Source organism: Malurus melanocephalus, unplaced genomic scaffold, assembly GCF_030028575.1.
Source record: "Malurus melanocephalus ecotype Western Australia unplaced genomic scaffold, MMel_1.1 scaffold_2, whole genome shotgun sequence".
NCBI classification, from domain to species: domain Eukaryota; kingdom Metazoa; phylum Chordata; class Aves; order Passeriformes; family Maluridae; genus Malurus; species Malurus melanocephalus.
The window spans coordinates 5,400,461-5,422,268 of NW_026623234.1; the positions used below are offsets into that span (position 1 = coordinate 5,400,461).

At 40.1% G+C, this 21,808-nt stretch overlaps 1 protein-coding gene across 1 annotated transcript in view; it reads right to left on the reverse strand.

The window, feature by feature from the left end:
- The window catches only part of LOC130573484 (cytosolic phospholipase A2 epsilon-like), a 33,228-nt gene extending 11,749 nt beyond the window's left edge, over positions 1–21,479 (reverse strand). Inside the window, exons 1-10 of the mRNA XM_057365935.1 lie at positions 21,343–21,479; positions 20,857–20,892; positions 14,752–14,824; positions 10,552–10,688; positions 9,733–9,864; positions 9,076–9,116; positions 2,904–2,946; positions 2,402–2,465; positions 941–1,083; positions 691–780 (exon numbers count right to left, since the gene is read on the reverse strand). Coding sequence (XP_057221918.1) covers positions 691–780; positions 941–1,083; positions 2,402–2,465; positions 2,904–2,946; positions 9,076–9,116; positions 9,733–9,864; positions 10,552–10,688; positions 14,752–14,824; positions 20,857–20,892; positions 21,343–21,369 — 786 coding nt within the window. The 5' untranslated portion in view covers positions 21,370–21,479. The remainder of the gene's footprint in view (positions 1–690; positions 781–940; positions 1,084–2,401; positions 2,466–2,903; positions 2,947–9,075; positions 9,117–9,732; positions 9,865–10,551; positions 10,689–14,751; positions 14,825–20,856; positions 20,893–21,342) is intronic.
- Positions 21,480–21,808: the final 329 nt, after the last annotated feature.

Consider the following 21,808-nt stretch of genomic DNA (forward strand, 5'->3'; position numbering starts at 1 on the left):
CAAATCTTAAAATATTTCTTTCCTTCAAAGTCAGGCAATGCTCAGACTTAGAAATGTTGTTCTCAAAYAGTAAATCATATGGCTAAGGACATCATCTTTATACAATTAACCAAAGCCTCACTCCTTGCCCTGGAATCAAATTTTCTCTTCTCTAATAAATCAGTGTGTTTGGGGCAGGTAGTGTGCCATAAGCTTGCATGTTTACACCAGTTCCTGGTGTGCACATTCAGAAGGGGTAACAAAAACGACAAAAGTAACCTTATTAAAATATTAAAAAAAATACACACAAAAGCACCCCTGATATCAAYATTTGGACAAATTAAAATCTGAATTAAGCACATAATCTGGATTGGTCTTTTTTCAGTTGTTAGCCATTCCATTATTATCCCAATATAAAAAATTTTAAGAAGTGGTTTTGAACGCAAGTGCATGTGACAGTAATTTTTTGTTCCTTGAAACTACTTAATTCTAACTGTAGAATGCAGGTTTGCAATGCTTTTTGTATTATTAAAATTATTAACACCTTCTTCCATGAAAGTGAATWTGACAATCTTAAATCTTTTTAATATTTCAAATAAATATCTGTACAGTTTTATACTGTGACTTTGTTTACTTCATAACTTTATTWCTAGAAGAACAGCATTAAGCACATTTTTAAAATATATGTTTCAAAAGGTTCACAACACTCACCTCTTCTAGTACTATTTCCTTCTGCAGAGGGAGTGAATTCAGAGGGAAAGAAAGGATACCAGATTTCTCGGTTTCATTTTCATCAGCCAGCTGAAAAAATGTAAAAAACAACTGGGTAATTGTACATGAAAGGYTTATCCTCTCTAGAACTTCTCCGACTACTAAGAAGGTTAGCTCAGTTTACTTGTTCTATTAATTTCTTGTTCTAATTTCATTTGGGTTAACAGGAGCAGACAGAAGGAGAACTTACCTCTTCTGGTAATATGACATCCAGTCTGGTCTGGTCATTTATGATGCAGTGAAATATGATTATATGAAGGCTGGGGCCAGAGTCCAGCAAAATCTTGTGGCTTCCTTCATGTGATCCTTTCACTGTAAATGTAAGCTCTGGGTCTAGAGGCAAGGAAAAGCAGAATTTTAACTATTACCAGCAAACATATGTAACTAATTAAAAAACCCAATCCGTGTTCGTGCAGCACACTTTTTGTTAGATTTTCCTTACACCACAATAACTAAGTAGATTTTGGGTGGCCAAAACTCACTGAAAATTGATAAAAAATAACTTGGTGAATCTGTATAAACAATCAATATACAGAAATCACAGATTTTTAAAATACTGTAGCTTGCTATTTGTTAGATGTTTTCTGTGAACAAACTAAACCAAGATCTGGATTTAAAGAAGTATCAGTTTAAAGACATTTTGSATTATTCCTGTTGAATAAAAGTATCTTATTTGATGCAAGTCTGTTCTGGTTCATAGTATACATTTTACAATATTAAGAGTAATAGTCAAATAATTCTATAAACCCAAAACTCTATCAGACCAGTTGGCATGTGCCCTCCTGTCACCAAAATGCAAACAACCTGAAGGCTGTTTCTTGTCCAGAAAAGCCTGTGTGTTTACAGAGAGATCATTTGCTGTTCTCTTGCAATATCAGGGCCAAGAGACACATAATTTCAGGTTACTAACGTTTCCTTCCCACGTTACATTTCTGTCTGAAACTTCCTGTAATGCAACTCAGTCATTGCTACCATTTTCTTCATAGGGATCAATTTGCTGTTCATGAAGCAACTCAGAACAGTCATGAGATTTTGAGATTTGCCTCAGGAGCAGCTTTACACAGGGAAAAAAAAAAAGTGACAAAAACGAAGCTACTGTTCATTTGAATCAAAACTAGTGAAGAATCCTGCTATATTTGTTAAAGCTACATTTTACAGCTAAAGGAGTGTTATGGTGATTCTATGGTAGCACAGTACTTCGATATAACTTTCTCTTTAAACTTAAGTTCATTATTTTTGCTAAAGAACAGAAAAAAAAAAGTTCAGAACTCTAAACATGCAGAAACTGTGTACATACTCAAACCAAAATCAAACAGGGGATAAGATTTCTACACATTAATTATAACATAATTCTAAAAGATTCCATTTAGTTAGAAAAATTAGTTTTGAACAAAGAGAATTGACCTAATTTTTCCAAGATTTTCATCCTTGTATATGTATCTCTGGTTTTGCATCAGTTTAAGATTTGCCTCATAACTAAATACTTGACAAACTTGACAGATACAACCTTTCTGCAAGGTGGGGCATGGTAAAACCAAGTATTATGTGACACAGAACAACGTGCACAACTGATTATTAATTTTTTTCAACATCTGTTATAATGACTAAATAACAACACAAGAACAATAGGTTAATGAAGCAATAACCTCACTTGTGGATTGCTGCTTCAGCTTCCCCGTATCCACTCTAACCTCCAAACAGGAAACCTCACGTGCCTGCAGCAAGAGAGGATAAAAGATGATTGAGAGAAGTGTAAATGTCATTGCAAGTGATTCATACTGTTCCCATCCAACCCCTCTGGTTGATCAATGAGCAAGACAATTATCATCTATTAGTGTGTCTTTAGATAACATGAACGCAATAGTATTTCTTTCCAAAACTGAAATTAAAGAGGAACAACTCATAGCTGCCTCAACTTGGAGAGACAGTTAAGCAAAGAAGATGAGCCTAATTCAAAGTAATGAGCATATTAAAATATGGTACTATTTTTATGAGCTTTGTAACACTTTCTCCTCATAGTTTTCGGCCTACAGTTTATAGAAGAAAGTAGGAGGCAGTACTGCCTTTGGGACACAGCTCAAAGTTTCCAGAGTTAGAAATATCAACACTTGTTATTCAAACACAAGAAAGAACATAATAAAAATATATTTTACCACTAGTACTCCATTTGTAATAATGCCATCAGGATAGTCCAGACTGAAAAAAAAAAAAAAAAAGGAAATGTCATGGGTAGTAAAAGTCAGACAAATATTTGAGTCTATGATTAACACATTATTTGTTTCTCCCTCTGTTAGCTTTGACATTTCTGACTTTAACATTCTTACTCAAAAATATTTTAAAGCTTAGGATTAGATGATGACCTGAGTTGCAATTTTTTCCATCCACTCATGATAGAATACGAAGTTGGATTCCTACTCCTATGATCTTACAGACTTGCTTTAGTAAACCATGTAATGAATACTGATATGTGAAATATTGATTTTGAGGACAGCTGGAGCTGTTAAACCCATCTTAAATATTTTGAGTGTTACAYTGTTTAACCCAAGGTTTTGTCCTTCAAAAACAAATGCAACTGCCTAGATTTCCACAACTTATAAAAAATTTACCATCATGGCAGAAAAAATTTTTCATGTCTATGAAGTGACCTGCAAATCACACAAAATTTTAATTGATCATTACGTGTATAGATGTGCTTCCACACCTAGGGGCCGGGATGAATCTGTATATTTCAGCCAGTATTTTTTATATTCTAAAATATTTTTCCATCAGAAAAATCAGGCACTTTCTCATTAAGGATATCGTATAATTTACAATTTAATTGAATTACAGATGTAAATTCATATAATGTCTCAAGAACTGAGATTAGTCCAAAGGGAATACATACATATGTAACTTTATAAGGATTGACCACTGACTCCCGAAACTGCTACAGAGAGTTTGAGATGTTTATTCATTTATAAGCTGTGGATTATACATTTTGAGATCCCATACAGTTCTATAGCTGATGTATGTATTTTTATCTCAGCTGAAACCAGACAAAACAACTCCTTTAAAATGAGGTGAATGATGTTGTTTTTATCWACTTAAAGTGAAAGTTTATCACAACAATTAGATTTCAGTATAAACACAGATGATAGTATTCACTCAAAATCACAAAGCTCATAAATAGTTTAAATTTTCATTTCCAAGCGGGTATTTTCCTTTAAGAGAAAAATATGAACTGGCTAAATATAGTACAGAACATTCGGGAAAAGGTTTCCATTAAAAGCAAAACATCAACAACAAAACCCAAGCAAGCACCTCTCATCACAAAAACCCACTTATACACTTGAAAATTTTCTAAGTTTTTGTTTTAAATGAGTTCAAAAAACTTTGGTCAGGAACTGGTCAAAAATACCCAGTGTTTCCATTTGTATTCGGGTAAATGGGTTTAAGTACCACTCAAGGTTTGTTTCAGGCACAAATTTTTGTGCTTAATTACTATTTTGTAGTCAAATAGTTGTAACATTACATAACATATGGTGTCACCATTCTCGAGTACTTCATTTAAAGAAAATAGGGAAAGCAAAAAACAACATGGTAGATATTAAAAGACCTCAGCCTGCATAGCCTGAAAGTGAAAAGACACGTAAAGATATCTCTTCATGGCGGTAAATATCCAGTAAAGTACAGTATTTTTGAGGTGTCAGCAAAGTCTAAAGTTAGGCTCAAAGTTGGGAGTTCCAAGTCAGGACCTTCAAACAGGGTGGGAGAAGCTGTGCTGTTCACAGAGCAGAGCAGAGCTTGGAAAGCTCCAGGGAAGAGCCAGGACAGCCCAGTCATTAATGATGGCTGAGATGTCTCTGTTGGCTTTCACCACTGCYGCCATTTGTTAGCTACGCCCCACACTGCTCTTTCAACTTTTATCCCAAATTTGAAGGTTCCTGCTGGTCACAGCACAAGACAGATGCTTTCATTTTTTAATTTCTTTTTAACCTGATGATCCATACCCTTTGTTTTAAGAGCCAGGGTACTCATCTTTCTCTGAATTTTAGGAAATCAGCTGTGGTGAGAAACACAGCTCAGGTGGGTGCAGAAGAGCTCAGGTTGGCAGGAACCTTTGAATATTTTGCTTGTCTTTGGAGCACTAAATAACTTCCACGTTGGGATTAGCTGGTAATTTCTCTAACAACAAACCTGCTATTAGACAGCCCTCATTCCACATATTTATGCTCCTCCATCACAGACTGTGAGCTGTGGCCTTTTTTATTGCAGACCTCAGTTTCACCAGGAGAACTGAGAGCACATTAAGGCCTGGAGCAGGTCAAAAAACAGAGTTTGGGCTTTCTTCCTCACTGAGCATTTGTTGAAAGAGTGCCCAAGGCTGCAGTGGGCTCTATGAGCACAGGGATCATTTTCCAACACCTGGTACACACCAAACTACTGCCTTCTCCTTTTTGGATTATGCCTGACTTAAAATCAATTGGGCAATATTGGATGGGAACCTGCAGTCACACAGATTCTTCTGTTGGAGTTCTCATTTAGAACAGACTACTGTGTGCCATTTCACCACACAATCTGGATTTTTTTATATCTATCAACTAAAGCTGAATTCTTTCATGTCAGGTTCAGCTTTCCCTTCCTTTAGTAGCTTCCCTAATAATGTAGGCTACTTTTCTGAGCTTTCTGACAACCCAAGGGAAGAATGGGGAGTGGTACTCTTTCAGCAAAAAAAGCTGTATTCTCCTCTAAAGCTCTTTCTCGACTTAAAATTTTTGTCTTCAGCGCTCYTCCCCACAGAAATACAAACAGTACACTTTGCCCACCATGGATGGAGACAGCCTGAGGGTTTCTCAGCAGTGCCCAAACCAAATCGTTATCATGATCTGCTGGGCCTCTGTCATACGAGAGGAATTTCTCAAAACAACACAGCAGAACTACAGAAAGAAAAAAAAGACTTTTATTTTCTAAAAATCCTGCTTTTGCCATGTTTCAATAATTAATATTTAACTTTTATACAGCTTTTTGTACACCTATTTACATTTATTTATGTTAATTGGGCTCTGTTTTAAACATAATCTTTCACATTTGAGAAAAAAAAGGGGGGGGGAGTAGAGTTGAAAGGTTGTGTAAGAGCGGTCCTTCATTCTTCTAAGAGTTGTGAGAGATGCACTTCCTCAGCTTGAGACATCTGAAAGATAAAAGAGGTTGAAAAGAAGATCAGCAGGTACAACAAATACCCCTGGGGCTCTCAGACCTTTCCTTGGAAGCTCAAATTACCTTGCAGCTCACCAGAAGCCTCTTGGTGGCCCCTCAGCGTCGGGTGTGGCTTCAGAACAAGTCGGAGGGGAAGGGGATGTTGAGCGAGCGCAGCCAGCGGGTCCAGCGGGACCCCGTCCCTGTCGCCACACGTATGGGCTCGTGCTGGTGCTGCACCCTGCCAGTGGAGACACGGGCAGAAAGCCCAGGTTACCACTGGTGATCACCGGGAAACGAGGCAGAAAGCACTAAAGCACGTGAACCAGCCGCCTGCGCACAGCAGCCTTACCTGTTCTGTCACCGCTGCCCAAGTGCGGCGGCTCTCGCGCCAGCCGGGCTCGTGTTATGGGCCCAGACAACTTGGGGCAGGCATTTGCCATCCCCTGGCTCGGCTGGTGGTGCCAAGGCACGTGCAGGAAGGACTGTGCCTCCCTCTCTGTGTCGCTAGGATCAGCGTGTGGTACCTGCCACTCTGCAGCACCGACCACGACTGCGGCAGYGGCGCGAGGGCGAGGCACAGCTGGGGAGGGTGTTCATCTCCCACTTGGGGAAACCCACTACCAAAGTGAAGCTTTTCTTCCATTTTACATAAAATGCAATGGGAATGGATGCAGAAACCAATTTCGTACAGCCCTCCAATGTATGGTGATGTAATTTTTATAATGCTCTTTTTGGTAAAGGTAACGCAAAGCACAACATTTGCAGTGAGGTTATAGACCAAAAAGAAGAGGAGCGGCAAAGCCACTGTCACAGGTGCAACCCAGGAAACTTTCCTGGCCTGGGGTTACACTTCATTGAGATATTATTCATCTGAMATGCTGGAAAGAAGGAACAAGCTAACGTAGTAAATTCTGTAATTAGTAAAATCTAGAATGAAGACGGGAAGAAATAAAAAACTACAGATAAATATTATCAGGAAAAAATGCAGGTGGGATTAATTATTAATTTCAGAAATAAACTGCCATAGTACCCCCAAAAAGTGTGTTTTCATTGTTACCATCACAATACAAGATTTCTAGAAACTATCCCACATGYTTAGTGGTATTCCTTGTTATCAGAGGGCTCTCTCCCTCTGGAAATTATCTCCAATCTCTGTCAACTCTTCTTCCATCCAGCAATGACAAACCTGCTGAAACCTGCTGAGCTTGTTCAACACAGCAGAGGTTGGTTTGGGTCCACAGCTTCCTGGTGACCCATCTCAACTATTTCACTTCAGTTGCTCAGACCTTCCCAAGGCTCTCTAGTTTATCTATGCAATCTGTTGCCTACAATTCCAGTGGACGAATCCTTTCTTTAATTACTCCTGACACCACGCATTCCAAACTCAGGGAACAAAACCACCCTCTCAATATCCAACCAAGATCACAATGTTTAATCAATTCAGATGTGCTTAGGCTTTAATCTCAGACTCAGCTGATGGGCAGAACAGCAGTGACCACCACACAAATGCAAGAAATGCAAAGGAGAGGTAGCAGGGGAAAGGTTTATCTGCTTTCTGACAGGAAACCCATTTTTTCAGTCCTACTGCAACCTTATAGGGACATTCCCTCACTTATAATGCACATAACATCTTGCCTTTGCATGTGCAATTCCTCAGGCCACAGCTATTGCATTGGTCACTCAGAAACCACACTATGAATGGAAAGAAGTAGATCAGATGCCTTCTCTCTGGAGCAACTGAGCCATGACTGTCATGCTTTTTAAAACCTCTTCCTTGAGACCACAAAGAATCCTTTTAATTGGTACAGATCCAACCAGTAGAATTCCTCATTAGGCATCATTTGCAAAAATTGCACATTTCTGGCTTTATCGAATACAACKCCAGGAAAAGGCAATTGGCTGCAAGGTCATTCAGAAGAGTTTGGCACAGAGTTGGTGGCACCCGTGCTCCAAGACAAGTTCCAGCCTCTGTTCCCATATGCAAATCCACTTGTGCACAACACCCAAGCCACACAACCTGCCTGGGCCTCCCCCATCAAAAGACAGGATTATCAAGAGCATGATTCTAGGTACCAACTCCACAAGCCATCCTGTAACCTGCAAAAGAAGGAAGACCCTTGACAGGATATTTGGGATGGCTGCTGGCACTTTCCCATTGCCATTACCGATGTTGTGACACTCCTGAGGTGTGACAGGCACCATTTGTCTCAATGCTGCTGGGCCTCTTGCCAGCTTTGGTGAGCAGTAAACAACTAACAATCCACCCTGATGAGTCTCCATGAGTTGTAATAAGAGATCCTGAGACTTTTTCGGCTCTGGTAGCTCTTTTGTGTGTGAGCACTGTGAGATCTTTCCTTCTCTGTTCTTAACACTGAGCTGCTTCCTTTCACCAACAAGTTTTCATTTCCCCTGATGTCGGGAATTCAAAGTGTCCACCMACAGATCACATTGCCAGGCCCCTGAAGTGCCCCAAACGCCTTCAGAAGGTTCCAGCAGTGCCATCTGAGAGCAGTACCTTCTCTAAGGTTCTTTTAACAACACATTAGGTCCAGTAACATGGATTGAACTGGTAACAGAAACCCTTTCAATTAGCTTCCTCAGAGCTATGAAGCATATTTTGGAAACAGACTCATGATTCTGCAACAGACTCCCCTTCCAGTTCAGGTGATAAGCTCCCAGATCCACAGCATGAATTACGTGAAACAAACACCTCCTCTAAAGAGTAAAACTCCAYGAACAGCTCTTAAGCCTACTGCTGCTCCTCCAGAAAACCAGATTCCCCAAGAAGTGGGTAATTAAGGCATTTAGGTTTGGCACTTCCCATGAGAGTCAAAACTTCCTGAATATTGTCATTGTCCTCATACTTCCTTGTGTATCTCATTGATTCAACGAGGAAAAAAAAAGAGGTTGGAAGTTGGAAGGAAGAAGGTGGTGCCCAAGAGGCAGAACTCAAACATGGAAAAATGACATTTCAGATATTTAAGGTCTAAAAATATGTACTCTGAAATTTCATTTTACTAGACTTGAATGAAAACATACTGTGTCTAGAGACTTCAGGTTTAAGAAGCACTATCACATATGACCAGCTTTTCAGGCTATTTTTATACTGAATATAACACTTTATTTAGAATTTAGAACTCTACTCACGTGTTCTGCAATGTGAACTCCACCTCCAGCTCCTCGCGTGCCTGAAGAGAGGAGAAAAAAAAAGAAAGAAAGATTGATTGCTTGTTTTCCTTCACACCTTTCATCATACCAATCACATATAATTTTAAAAATATGCATTTAGAATAGGACTTAGGAAAGCTCCCAGAATGTGAGAAAACCATAGTGTCAGCTGAAAATACTGATATTTAAGATATTGAAAAGGCAGCTGCTAAAACTATTTTTTTAAAAATCAAACTGCTTTAAAAGCATGCAGCTGCAGAATCTGCTATTCTGCTAAAACAGCCACTTTTTCAGATTTTAATTCCCAACAAAAAGAATCAGACCCTTTAATACCATTACAGTTAAAATGGGCTGAAAATTCAGAACTTATGCCAAGAGCCAACAAACATGCCAGAAATATTCATAATGAAGACCCTGGACAATTAGTTCTAGCTGGTTCCCAACTAGATTGTTAGCATGGATATCTGTTCTTAACAAAATCTAGCATGGAGAACTCATACAGGGACTTTTAGTCCTCCTCAGAATAGCAGCAAAATACAGTTTGAGTAGATGTTTCCTACAATGAAACACTGCAAAAGGACATATTGGGATGGGAGGAGAGAATTTGCTTTCATTCTCACCAATTCCATCGCTCACCTGCGGATTCAGCTGAAACTTCACACGAACAGTACGTCCTACGGTGAGTTTATCTATGTCAAAGAGAACTGTACAGAGCTCATCATCCCTGGTGATGGTGTCTTCATCACAGACCTTCAGCTCCAGCACGTTCTGCACAAAGAGATTAAGAATATTAGGGAGTTATTACTATTTAAGAGCTCCATAAGGCAGGAAAATCTCAATATTAGGTTTTCTTTCCTTGCCCTTTCAGTTTTAGGGCAACAAAGCAAAAGGACAAAGGGAAACAGAAAAGGGACAAAAGTTTGTGATTATTAGACATCACATTATTGATAACTACATACATGAAGAAGCAGGCTTGTTTCATTTCCCCCAGGCAGACAAGAAAAGCAGGTAACGCAGAACATTCATGAATTTGTAATAAATAACTGTGTTAAATGTTTCTACACTTAGTTTATGGCCTTTGGTCTAAGTGTATAAAACAGTCATAGGTACATAAGAAGGTTGAAAGAATTTTCTTTCTACAATATCTAAAACTGAGTGATTTTACTATTATTTTTATGTGATCTTTTTCCTGAGTTTTTACTTGTATGTGTCAAGATTTGGTACAGGACAGTATGGCTGTATTCTGAAAGGCATTTAATTCCTCCTAACTGCAGTATAGCAGGTGTTTAAATAATAAATAACTGGAATAGGACAACACTAAGGAAGATGTCAGCTACAGGGTTTGTTTCCCTGAGAAATCTTTAACAACCTCAGTGTTTGATTATATATAGCTATATATATTTATATCGTTAGATATGCGGCTATCAAATGGTGAAAAGAACTGATGTTCATTACCTTGACACGGCGGTCGATCTTGTAGCAGAAAGCTTCATTCCAAACRGGGTTTTTGCAGTTCCTGATGGTCCTGGTCCGAACCTTCTCAGATGAGGCTGTAGGCAGCCACAGCGTCACGTAACAGTCTGAGAGGGTGACTGTACAGGGAGAAGATGAGCACAGTTAATGTGCATTCAGAGGAAGAATTATTGCACAGTTCCCATTTAATCAGCACAGTTGGGGCTTTCTTGCTAAAATAGACAGGATTAGGAGTAAATAACACAATGAAGCGCAAGAAAACAGACATCCTCACATGTTTGCCATGTCTATTTCCACCTTTTCACTCTTACAGCCAGTCATACTTTCTTTTTTTGTATGTTACTTTATATTTGAAATTGCACTGTCTTTCACATACARTACATGCAGCATTTCTTTATCTTCACGATTATCCAAATGGCTGGAACAGGCAACACACCTCACAACCTTCAATCTGGGCTACAGAGAGACTTCTTTTCTTCCCCAGACTGGGTACTTTAACTAAATGAAAGCCTCTATTTAGTGCTGGCTTAAGTGAAGAGCAACAGATTTTTATTTTTTTTTTACTTAATGTTCTCCTATCAAAGCTGTTTGATTTCCTTATCACAAATCAGAATGTGCCAATCCCATATTCATTCATACATTTGACAAAGTTTTCAGAAGTTGAGTCTTTCTCAGCAGCAATTTCAGAAAACAAAATCAGTTTCATCAACACAAATAAATTACTGCTTGTTCAGTTCCTTCCTACTRCTCTATTAGCAGACTGGAAAGGTGCTGCCACCACTCACGACTGGGGAAGGAAGCCGTGAGTGCCAATGAAGACATTAACTTCTCCTGTAGTCTGAGTCCTCAATTTTGGAGGGACAGCTCCAGGGAGTGAGACTTAACAGAGAATGATGCAGGTGTCAATGGCCTTTCTCTCACACCGGTKATGCAGTCTCCCTATTTCACATTAGCAGTGCTCAACCAGTCGGTCACCTGGTTCTTACACCARCCTTGTGAGTCACAGGAGGCCAAATAATTCAGCTCACAGTCAGTGCCTGCATCATGCTTGAAACRTGTAACAGTGCTATTACATCATATTAAGAACAATTACTTCATGTATTTCCTCTTTATCTTTCAGTAGCAACTATAGATTTGGGTTTTCCTAACAGCCAAGCTGTGCCTTGGTTGTGCAGTTARCCACAATCAGCAAAATCTGGATGGTGACTGTGGGAAGGAAAGCATTTCCACAAAGCAGCCTAAAACACACCTGATCAGAGGACTGTGACTGATCAGATGTTCAGCAAGAGGCACAAATGTAAGCAGATCAAAATGCAAATGGTTAATGATTAAATGCTACCTTTCCATTTTCAAAGAGCATGAGACACACTGATTACTTCACAATAGACACATGAGGATTATGCAGATAAGTACATTGAGAAAACCTGAATTTCTTGTAGTGTTCAAGACTATCCCCCACCCCAGAYGGGGCTTTGATCAACCTGGTCTAGTGGAAGGTGTCCCTGCCCAYGGCCAGGGAGTCAGAATTAGATCATCTTTAAGGTCCCTTCCAACCCGAACCATTCCATGTTTTTGTTCTTTGCCCAACATCTCAAAATGCAGTCATTGTCAGSGTCCAAAACAAAGTCTAGATTTTCAGACCTATACTCAGATCTATTAAAATTATTTTGTTCTGAAACATCAGCAGGGAGGAATACTCTTAAAGTATTCTTATTTTTCACTGGTGAAGTAAATAGGAACGTGAGAGTCAATGAACAAGAAGAAAGGTTCACTTCAATAAAAAACAGGACAAACGCTTCAACAAAGAGAATATAAATGGAAACAAAGTAAAGTGACATAGGGAACACCAAGATTTAACCAGTTAAACTGGAAAGATGAAGTGGAGGACATAAATGCTAACTCAGAATTGTAACAAGCCTCATAGTTTACCATTAGATATAGGCAGAACAGGGACATTTTCCCCTAGTTGAAAATATTGAGGTTTCAAGGAWAACTAGCTGAAATGTTTGGCTTTTTAATGCCCAGAAAAGGTAAAACACTGCCTGAAAAAGACTTTCCACTGTGGACAAAAAAAATGGACACAATAACATCCATTTCTTCAGACAATAAATTTTCTGTTAAGAAAATCCTCTTGCCRAAAAGCTTGCAAATCTTTCTGCCAGATACATTTTAAACAAATTTTTGGGATGCCCAGGTTCTGAATGTGGGGCATCTCAAGGGGATCAAGATGTGATATTCACCTGCTCTTGAGAGCAAAACGCCAAGTAGGAAAATGGTGCAGCAGGCATGCCAACAGGTTTATCCAAAAAAGATCTCATGATTTACTGTGATAAGGAATGACTGTGAGCASCTGCCCCGAGAAGGACAGGCACAAGGAAATGAAACAAAAGCAGGCAGTACAGAAGTGCAGGAATACAGAAATGCACACTCTGTTATTCATGTGGGTTTGTAGATACAATTGCAGTGCTGGCCTGGTCAGATCATATTTGGTTGGTGCAAAACAACAGTTAGGCACTTGAAAATTCAGATTTTGATGAATAAAAAGTTGTGTGTACAACTATAATCTCAAAGCATGTATGCTTCTGTAAAAAAATATGTCTCTAATCTCTAAGAAATCCTTAACTTCACAACTTATAAGGTGCTCTCACTTCGTCTAATGAACCAAAGGAAAAAGAAAAATAAGCACAGTGGTATTACATTGTGGAAGATGCATAAGTAACCCRCAACACCACATGTAAGAGCAGCAGAGATTTCTTCCCTGATAGTAATCAGTCATTCAAAAATACTGTTGTTAAGCTCAACTTCCATGTGATCTAACCACATCCCTCCTACCAGAAACCACCAAATTCAACCTCTGATAAGWTTTCCCTCTACTCCTGACCCACCACACACGTTAAAATCTCAAAGTACAGATTGCATTAATTAATAATTTCTTAGAAGCTATGACGTGCTGCATGAAATTCTGAGCATACCAAGAGAAAATTGATTTTTGAGCCATGTTCAACGTGGGAAACATAGTATGGACTTTTTCTCTTTGTTTTATATTTTTACATCTCTAAATTTGAATTTTCTTATTCTCTTTGTCTTTATTTCACGTTTTTCTTTCATGCTTTTCCAACCTCTTTAAACAGATCTTTCACCATTCACATTTCTCCATTAAAATAATTYAGTGGCATAATTGCTTTTTAAAAGGCACAAGTCTCAGTGCACCTAGAAGAGTGGGTTATTGAGGACCCACATCTCTGGAATGGAAATGGTGAGGAAGATCTTCACTTAATTGGAAAATTAAGAACTGAACCAGTCCTTCCCCCAGGTGAGTCAGTGTCAGATGTGAACAGTGAACAAGCTGTTCTTTCCATATTTTGCAAGTCCATTCTCRCACTGAGGATATTCATATTGAATTTTCTATCACACTCTGGTTCAACAAGCTGATGCCCACTAGTCTGCAGAGGCAGAGAAGGTGAATTGTTACAGGCCTTCCTCACCTGGATGTCACCAGACCCTGTAAACTTCCCTGCTGCAGAGATTGTTTCTGTCCTGGGCTCTTCTCACCATTAACTCCTTTTCTGGGATCTGGTTATGGCATGTTCCTTTTGTAGTCTCAATTCTAGATGTCCTTTTCTCACTTTCCCTCACTTAAACTCCTGTCAAACTCTCAGAGTTGTGCTCTATTAATTTTTTTTTCTGATTTTTTAATTGCTCCACTCTGTAGATTAAATTAATTCCAAAACACATTGAATTTTATCACGTCCTGCAGAAATAATAGAATGTTTTTGATTGTACTTCTGTTATTTTCATATGCTTTCCTGCTACTGCTGATTTTACATCTGCATTACCAGTTCTCTCCTTTCTTCCTTCTAGAAATTCTGTAGGAAATACTCAGGTTTCTTACTTAGAAATACAAAGATTTTCATTGTTTACAGAGCAGACCTCTGATCAATGGTTAGGACTGATATCAGGAGGGTAGGAAATGTATCTGATACACTGAGATATGAAAAATGACATAAAGTGGATCATTTTGCTTGAGTCAGTCTCTTTAAATTTAAGAGGAAAAAGCAACACTTCAGTACCAAAATAAAAATAATTTTTGCAATCATGTTTTTACTCCTACACAATTACTTTGTCCAAATACTTTCTTTAAAAAGTTTTTAAGAGCCATCCAACAGTAGTAGAAGTACTCACGCAAGTCTGCCTTCCGGACATTCCTCACTCTCAGTATTTTTACGGTGAGCAAGTTGAAAGGTGATACTGGTGCCTGCACAAAAATTCAGAAAAGGAAAAATGAAAAAGAAGGATGACATCATTATTACAGTCTGCAGTCACGGACTAGAGTAACCCTGAAATCCTAAAGACGTAGATAGAACAAGGTTTTGAAGGTTGAGCCAATACAATTTGTCAAACCAAGTGGTGGAGCTGTCAAAAATGTGTACAAATTTTTGGCACAGACCTCTCTTCAGGCCTGAAATAGAAGCAAAGTATTTCAAAATCACCAGAGTTGATCACGATAGGTGCCAAGAGTTTGATTTGATACAGATCACTTGTTTCTATCACTGCTCCCTTACTGTCACAATGAACACTCATGACATGTGGAGCACAGGCGTGGGTGTCCTCACCTCTTACACACCACGGCCTGCAGTGGAACAGATTGTCCCTGGGACACCAAACACTGTCACAGCAGCTCCAAGTACAGCCGAGTGTCTGCTGTGCACCAGCACAAGCTCCAGCACCAGCACAAGATCCTGCACATTGCCAAAAATGCCAGAAATGCAGCTGACAGTGATGAGATACTGCTCATGAAGACTCTGGCGGACTCTGATCTTCAGCTCTGATCCCCAGCAGAAAGCTACAAAAATCATCCCAGGCTACAAAAATCATCCCAGGCTGATCTTGGGAATTTACTCACAAATCCACTTGGACTTAGAGACATTAAGTCTGTAATGGCTCATACTAATAAGTCTTCATATTCCTCAGGCTATAAATTAACCCTTTCCCTGTTTCACCTTGGAGATAACTGCTTAACATCTCTCTCTCTCTCACACATTACCATCTCCTTCATATGTACCACCTTTCTTTCTAAAACCAATGTACATACAGATACCATTCTTCTCAACACTTGTTCAAATTGGTGCTTAGCTTTGCAYTCACTGATTCTGTTTTAGAACAGCAACAGGTTTTATTGTGCCCTAAAACTTATCTTTCTATCTGTAGCAGTCGGTAAGAACAGGATACTAACACAGACTGGGGAAAGAGATKCTGGGAAGCAACCCTGAGGAAAGAGACCTGGAGGTCCTGGTGTGTGGCAAGTTGACCATGAGCCAGCAGTGCCCKGGCAGCCAGGAGGGCCAAGAGTGTCCTGGGGGGCATCAGGCACAGCATCACCAGCCGGGCAGGGGAGGGGATTGTCCAGCTCTGCTCTGACCTGGGGTGGCCTCACCTGCAGTCCTGGGTGCAGCTTTGGGTGCCACAGTAGGGGAAAGACATTGAACTATTAGAGAGCACCCAAAGCAGGGCCATGAGGATGGTGAAGGGCCTGGAGGRGAAGCCGTAGGAAGAGTGACTGAGGTCACTTGGTCTGTGCAGCCTGGAGCAGACTGAGGGGAGACCTCATTGCAGTCTGTAAATTCTTTGTGAGGGGAAAAGGAGGGGCAGACACTGATCTCTTTGGTGACCAGTGACAGGACCCAAAAGAATGGCCTGAAGTTGTGTCAGRGGACTTTAGGATGGATATTAGAAAAAGGTTTTTCAGCCAGAGAGTGGTTGGGCACTGGACCAGGCTCTCCAGGGAAGTGGTCGCAGCACCAAGCCTGATGGAACTCAAGCAGTGTTCAGACAACACTCAGGGACATGGTGTGACTCTTGGGGATGGCCCTCTGCAGGTGCAAGAGTTGGACTGCAATGATCTTTGTGGGTCCCTTCCAACTCAGAATATTCTATGATTCTAACTCTACACGTAAACCCTCTCATAYTGTTCTTGTATATGTACGATACCCTCAAAAAGCTCATGCAGTGTCCTGACATRAACACACAGGGTTTATTGCTTAGTACAGGCGTCACAAGTGCCTGTATTAATCATAAACCAGCAAAAGTAAGAAAATGTACCTTGCTATTATTTCCTTCATTCAGGCCATACATTTTGCTGACCCATTTGTCTTTCCATAAGTATCACAAGGCTTGGCATGAAGTGCTTCACAGTGCTTCAGCAAAGTGTCACTCAACTGGGACCATGACAAGACACTGGACAATAACACAGTGTAATGAAGGAGGTCCTTGTCCTCACCAACGAAAACCTCAGCTCCTCAGAAAAGGCAGCAGAGAAGAAAAACCACCTCCAAGAAATAACCTGAGTAATCCCTAGAGAATGCTCTTACACTTCCCTGTGGGCTTACAAGGGCCCCGAAGATGTAGAGCTGAAGGGCAGTGAGACAGCAGCAGGAGKGGCAGAGCAGTCACTGACACATTTGTTCTGCATTGTCTGACCTGCCCAAACTCTCACAGGCCAGCACCATGGAGCACATTCTGCAAACCCTTAATTGTCACATGTGGGACATTTTCTGCTRTCTCAAAGACTGTATCACACCTCTATCTCCTCCATTGCTCCAAATATATCCACAAAGGAAAACTTGGATAGACACACCTTGAAAAACAGAAGTTCTTTGGGGGAAAAAAAAATCAGAACCAAAAAAGGATTGTAGTCTTGAATCAAAAGACACCAAAAGACATCATGCTCAGACTACACAGGTAAAGAGCTACAAATACTTTTCTATATAGAAATAAAAGAGAGAAGCCCTCCCTAGACACAAAGACCAACAGCCAAGGCTTGTCTATCCCTGGTGAATCAACTGACTTTGGTGAATCCCTGCTTTCCCCATTCAATAAATTGTAAATATTTTTTACCTCAGAGGTGTTATTACAGAAGATGTGGAGCATATCTTTTATCCAGAAAGAAGTGGATTTGCAACCCTTGAATACAGAAGATTTGACTTGGACAGAAGTTCCCCATGCCATGGAATTGCTGTTAATCACTGGKCTTGATACCATTTTAAAGGAATAACCTTGCTTCAGTTCTTTGAAAACCAGCATCTAGAGCTTTACTTTGTGAATCTCAAGTGGACAGTGATATTTCCCTGCAGCCAAGTGCCACACAGAGATMGGAACTATGAAAGTTGTTTCTGTTCCCAGCTGTTCCTGTTACCTGGATTATATAATTCCCCGCTCAACTCTTATAATTCCATTTTGGTGTATCTCACTCTCCAAATTTACAGAATCAATCCTCAGTGCTTCACACTGGGTTGTGAAATCCATTCCCATMCTGGAGTCCTGGAAGTCAGACCTTCCATCTCCTAGCTTTTTGGTGCCTGAATGCTTTACCAGGTCTAGCTGTCAGCAACTTCCTCAAAGCCACACAGAAAAACTGGTCCTAAACTGGTTAATCTGCTAGCACTTGGCAAGGACTTCCACATCCTTCCCTGCAATGTGACCATGTCCATATCACAGGCTGGGGAAGTTCTGAGGCCAGAAGCCTCCCAGGTCAGTTATTACACACACTTCAACTTTCAGCTTCTATATTTGTTTCATCTGAGACATGATTCTTACCTCATAAACCGGAAACACAAGCCAGGCATTTTAATAATCACTTTTGAAACTACTTAAATATATGAGRCTGCAAATGCAAGACTTGGTCACACCGTCCTACGTCAGATAAAAATTCAATTAAGTCCTGTGGCACCCTTGTGCAATCCTTGCATATCTCGTCCTAGGGAAGTCAATAGGGGTGTTCACATACATGAATGGGTTATATAACTGGTCCTTAACTGCTCTATTTTAGTAAAATTCCAAGCTAAAAAGTCTCTCATATAATTTTTTTCTTGTTGTATGAGAGCAAAACTCATACAACATTTCCAAGTAGCATCAAGAGAAAAGGCAGTTATCAAAGTGTGTATCTATTGGGAGCAGAGCATTCTTCCCTTGACTTTCTCATCAATAAGGAATAGAAATCTCATCACCACTTTAGAAACTATGAAAAGCAACAAAGAAATAACTCAACTTGTCACAAAGAGTGGCARGGCTTTAAGACACAGATCACTGCCTTGCTTCTGACCCCACTGACCTGAGTCAGGTATGTGGCACCTTTTAACTCCAAAGAGTTTCGGAGCTTTAAAGGCAGGCGGGATTTCATTACACTGCTGTCTCTACCACCTCAGGCAAGGTCAAGTGCATAAGATACATTTTTCCTTGTCCTGCTGTTTTGTATTTATTTCACCCACTTCAAAATACCCCATAGCTGGGTCTWACTAAGCTGGTAGAAGTCACTGAGTTTGGTTCAGAATAAAACCAAATTCAGCAGCACTGACTCAGAGGCTGCTTCTTTCCAAGAGCTATGCAAAACTTCTGTGGCTTCAGACCGCAATTTTCATGTGGGTTTGTTTTTTTTTTCTCTTCCTGTTTGCAACTCCACAGCTGGGCATGTGTGTTAGAATGGCACCAAATCTTATAAGAGAAACCAGATCAAATATTTTCACAGTTTCTTTTCTCAAGACCACACCAATTTGATTCGGTATAGTAATCTGGGTGATCTAAAAAGTGTTACTTTTTTGACTGTCAGCATAAGAGCACCACCAAAATTTTCTCACCAACTATTTTACATATTCTTTTTAATTTATATAGACACTCAAATTGAAATCCCACATATCCTATAGGTCTCTCCGAAACTCACTCAGGCAATGAAAACTCATTTCCATAACAGAACTACTGAGTTACAAAAAAACAACTCAGGTAAGCTTATATACTTACCATCAATACTAATATACTATATACTAAGCTTATATACTTACCATCAATACCAACTTCCACGAAGAAAAAAAAAAAAAAAGAAAGAAAAGGAGGAAAACAGGAAAAAAGTTCAAGTCTGTCCTGATTTTTACCTCTGTGAACCAGGGAGATTCAGGGCAGAGGTCTGGGTCCTACTCTAAATTGTAAGAACCATATTCAGGTCAGTTTCGCCACCCTAAATGCCCTAAAGAGGAAAAATCTAAAGCCATGCAGCTGTAGAGGTCCCACATCTATGGAACCACTAACAATGTAAAAAAGTTCTAAGGATTAAACGAAACAGATTGATCCTCTAAACACARGCTAGGCCTCAGAAAACCAATTTTTATTATTCCAGCATACTTCTTAGGGCTGCAAGGGTATCCACAGAGACCTCATCATCATTTTAAAAACTAGTTTTTGAAGAAATTCTGCAAAGTCTGTACCACAGCATTTCACTTTGAACAGAGAGAATGAGTGACTCTCAGGCACAAACAGGCATTAGACACTATCAACAGCAGCAAACCTTCACAAGGCAGACCAAATTTACCACAATTTAAAAGGTTCTCTGTACCACTCTGAACTCCCCATGTGGATACAAAGCCGGAAAAGTCCTACATCCCTGAATGAGAGGCAAAAGCCCATCTTGCAAASTACAGATCCCCAGAGCTGCAGGTGCTACTGGCAGCCCCAAAGCCACTCCAGGTGTCCAAGAACAGCCCCATCTGCTGCCCTGGCATTGCTCCCACCCATGGGCTCACAGCAGCTTCTCTGATATATTTTCCTTTATGCTAATACCTCTTAACATAAACGTCTGCTAATTGCCCATGGAGTTCTCATTTGCCTGTGCAAAGAATTCATCCTCAATTCAGCCTTTACAAAACGCCTTTTGCTCTTTTTTTGCCTCACTTTGGCACCAGGTTTGGGTACTATTCCCACTGCTACTGGGCTGATAAGATCAGGTGTGTCAGGAGGCTGAACACAACACATTTTTTTCTACAGTTTTACCTRTAAACAATGTGCTGCACAGAGAATTGCAAGTTCTAGAACAAATCATTACACTGCAAGGAAAGGCTACAAGGAATACGAGAGCACTAAGGACAATGGAAAGACCCATTGAAAAGTTTTTCTTATAAAAGAATAATATATAAGAAGATGGGAATATTTCATCCAAAGAAATTGAAATCCAAAAGAAAGGAGGAATTAAAAAATTAATATAGGCAAAGTACAAACCAGCCCAGATAAAGTGCAACACCAACATCATAAGCACCAGGCACCAACAGAGGCCAGACTATTCCAAGCTTATGGAAAACCATGGCAATATTTCATCCACAGAGCTGCAGTCACAGCTCAGCTTTTCAATGCTCAGTAAACTTCGCAACACAGTTTTCCCCCGAGCCATTGAATTCCTAAAATATTTTCTGGTGAKCTACATTCAGCACTGGACAGCATTTAATGAAGGGCCAGCTAATTGCTACCTACCGTTCTCACCGCTGGTGCTGAGGTGCCCGTAAAAGTCTAGGAAAAACAACACAAGGCAAAGTTAACAAAACTAAACTACAATGTTAAWTGCTTACTTTAGGCTGACATATCAAAACATCTCACATTCAAAATCATATTTAGAGCTCTGCTTGTTAATGACATCATCAGATGCTTTACTGGCCACCATCACAACTCTCTGCCAGCTTCTCATTTCCTTGACATGAAGCTTTTTTTTTTTTAATAAGAAAGCACAATAAGCAACGTGGTTAGCTCAAAAATGTAACTTGAAAATGCAGGCGTGCCATGAGGTCCTGTGAAAGCCCAGACTAGGAAAGCCATCCTTGCAACAAGATCTGAGGAACAGCAAACTCCATTTCCCTGGACTGCCCACACAACTCAAACCACGCGTTCTCCTCTGTGATCAGCTTCACTGGAACAGCAGACAATTCGAATCATTTTACAYTTGCTGTCACCTTTTTTGCTTACCTCACTTGTACTTAAATTTGATCCCATTGCAGCCCCAGTTGCATATAAATCCAGTGTTAAAAGTTACGGAGTCGTGGAGCAGGCAGGAACTCCTCATGCAGGTTCGGGGTGGAGGAATAGGGATTTTATGACGAGGCTCTCCTGCCCCACCCCCTGATCATTTCCAGTCATTAGGCAGGCCCCTCCCTGCTTCCTGCAGCCTATTAGAGCACCTCAACTGAGTCAGCAGAATGAAGAGCAATTCCTTTTCTACCCACTGTGAAGTTTGGGGAGGATGCTAAAGCCCCTTTCTGCCCAGACCTGGCAGAAATACTGTCTTGAAATAGTACTGGTAGTGAAAAGTTTTGCATTTATGCAACAGCTCTAACTCCCAGGTGAAGTGCTTCTGAGTGATCAGATCACAGCTCTTGGAGTATCTCCACACTGCCACCATCATGTTGCAGAGCAGTAGAGAGAGATGTCAACA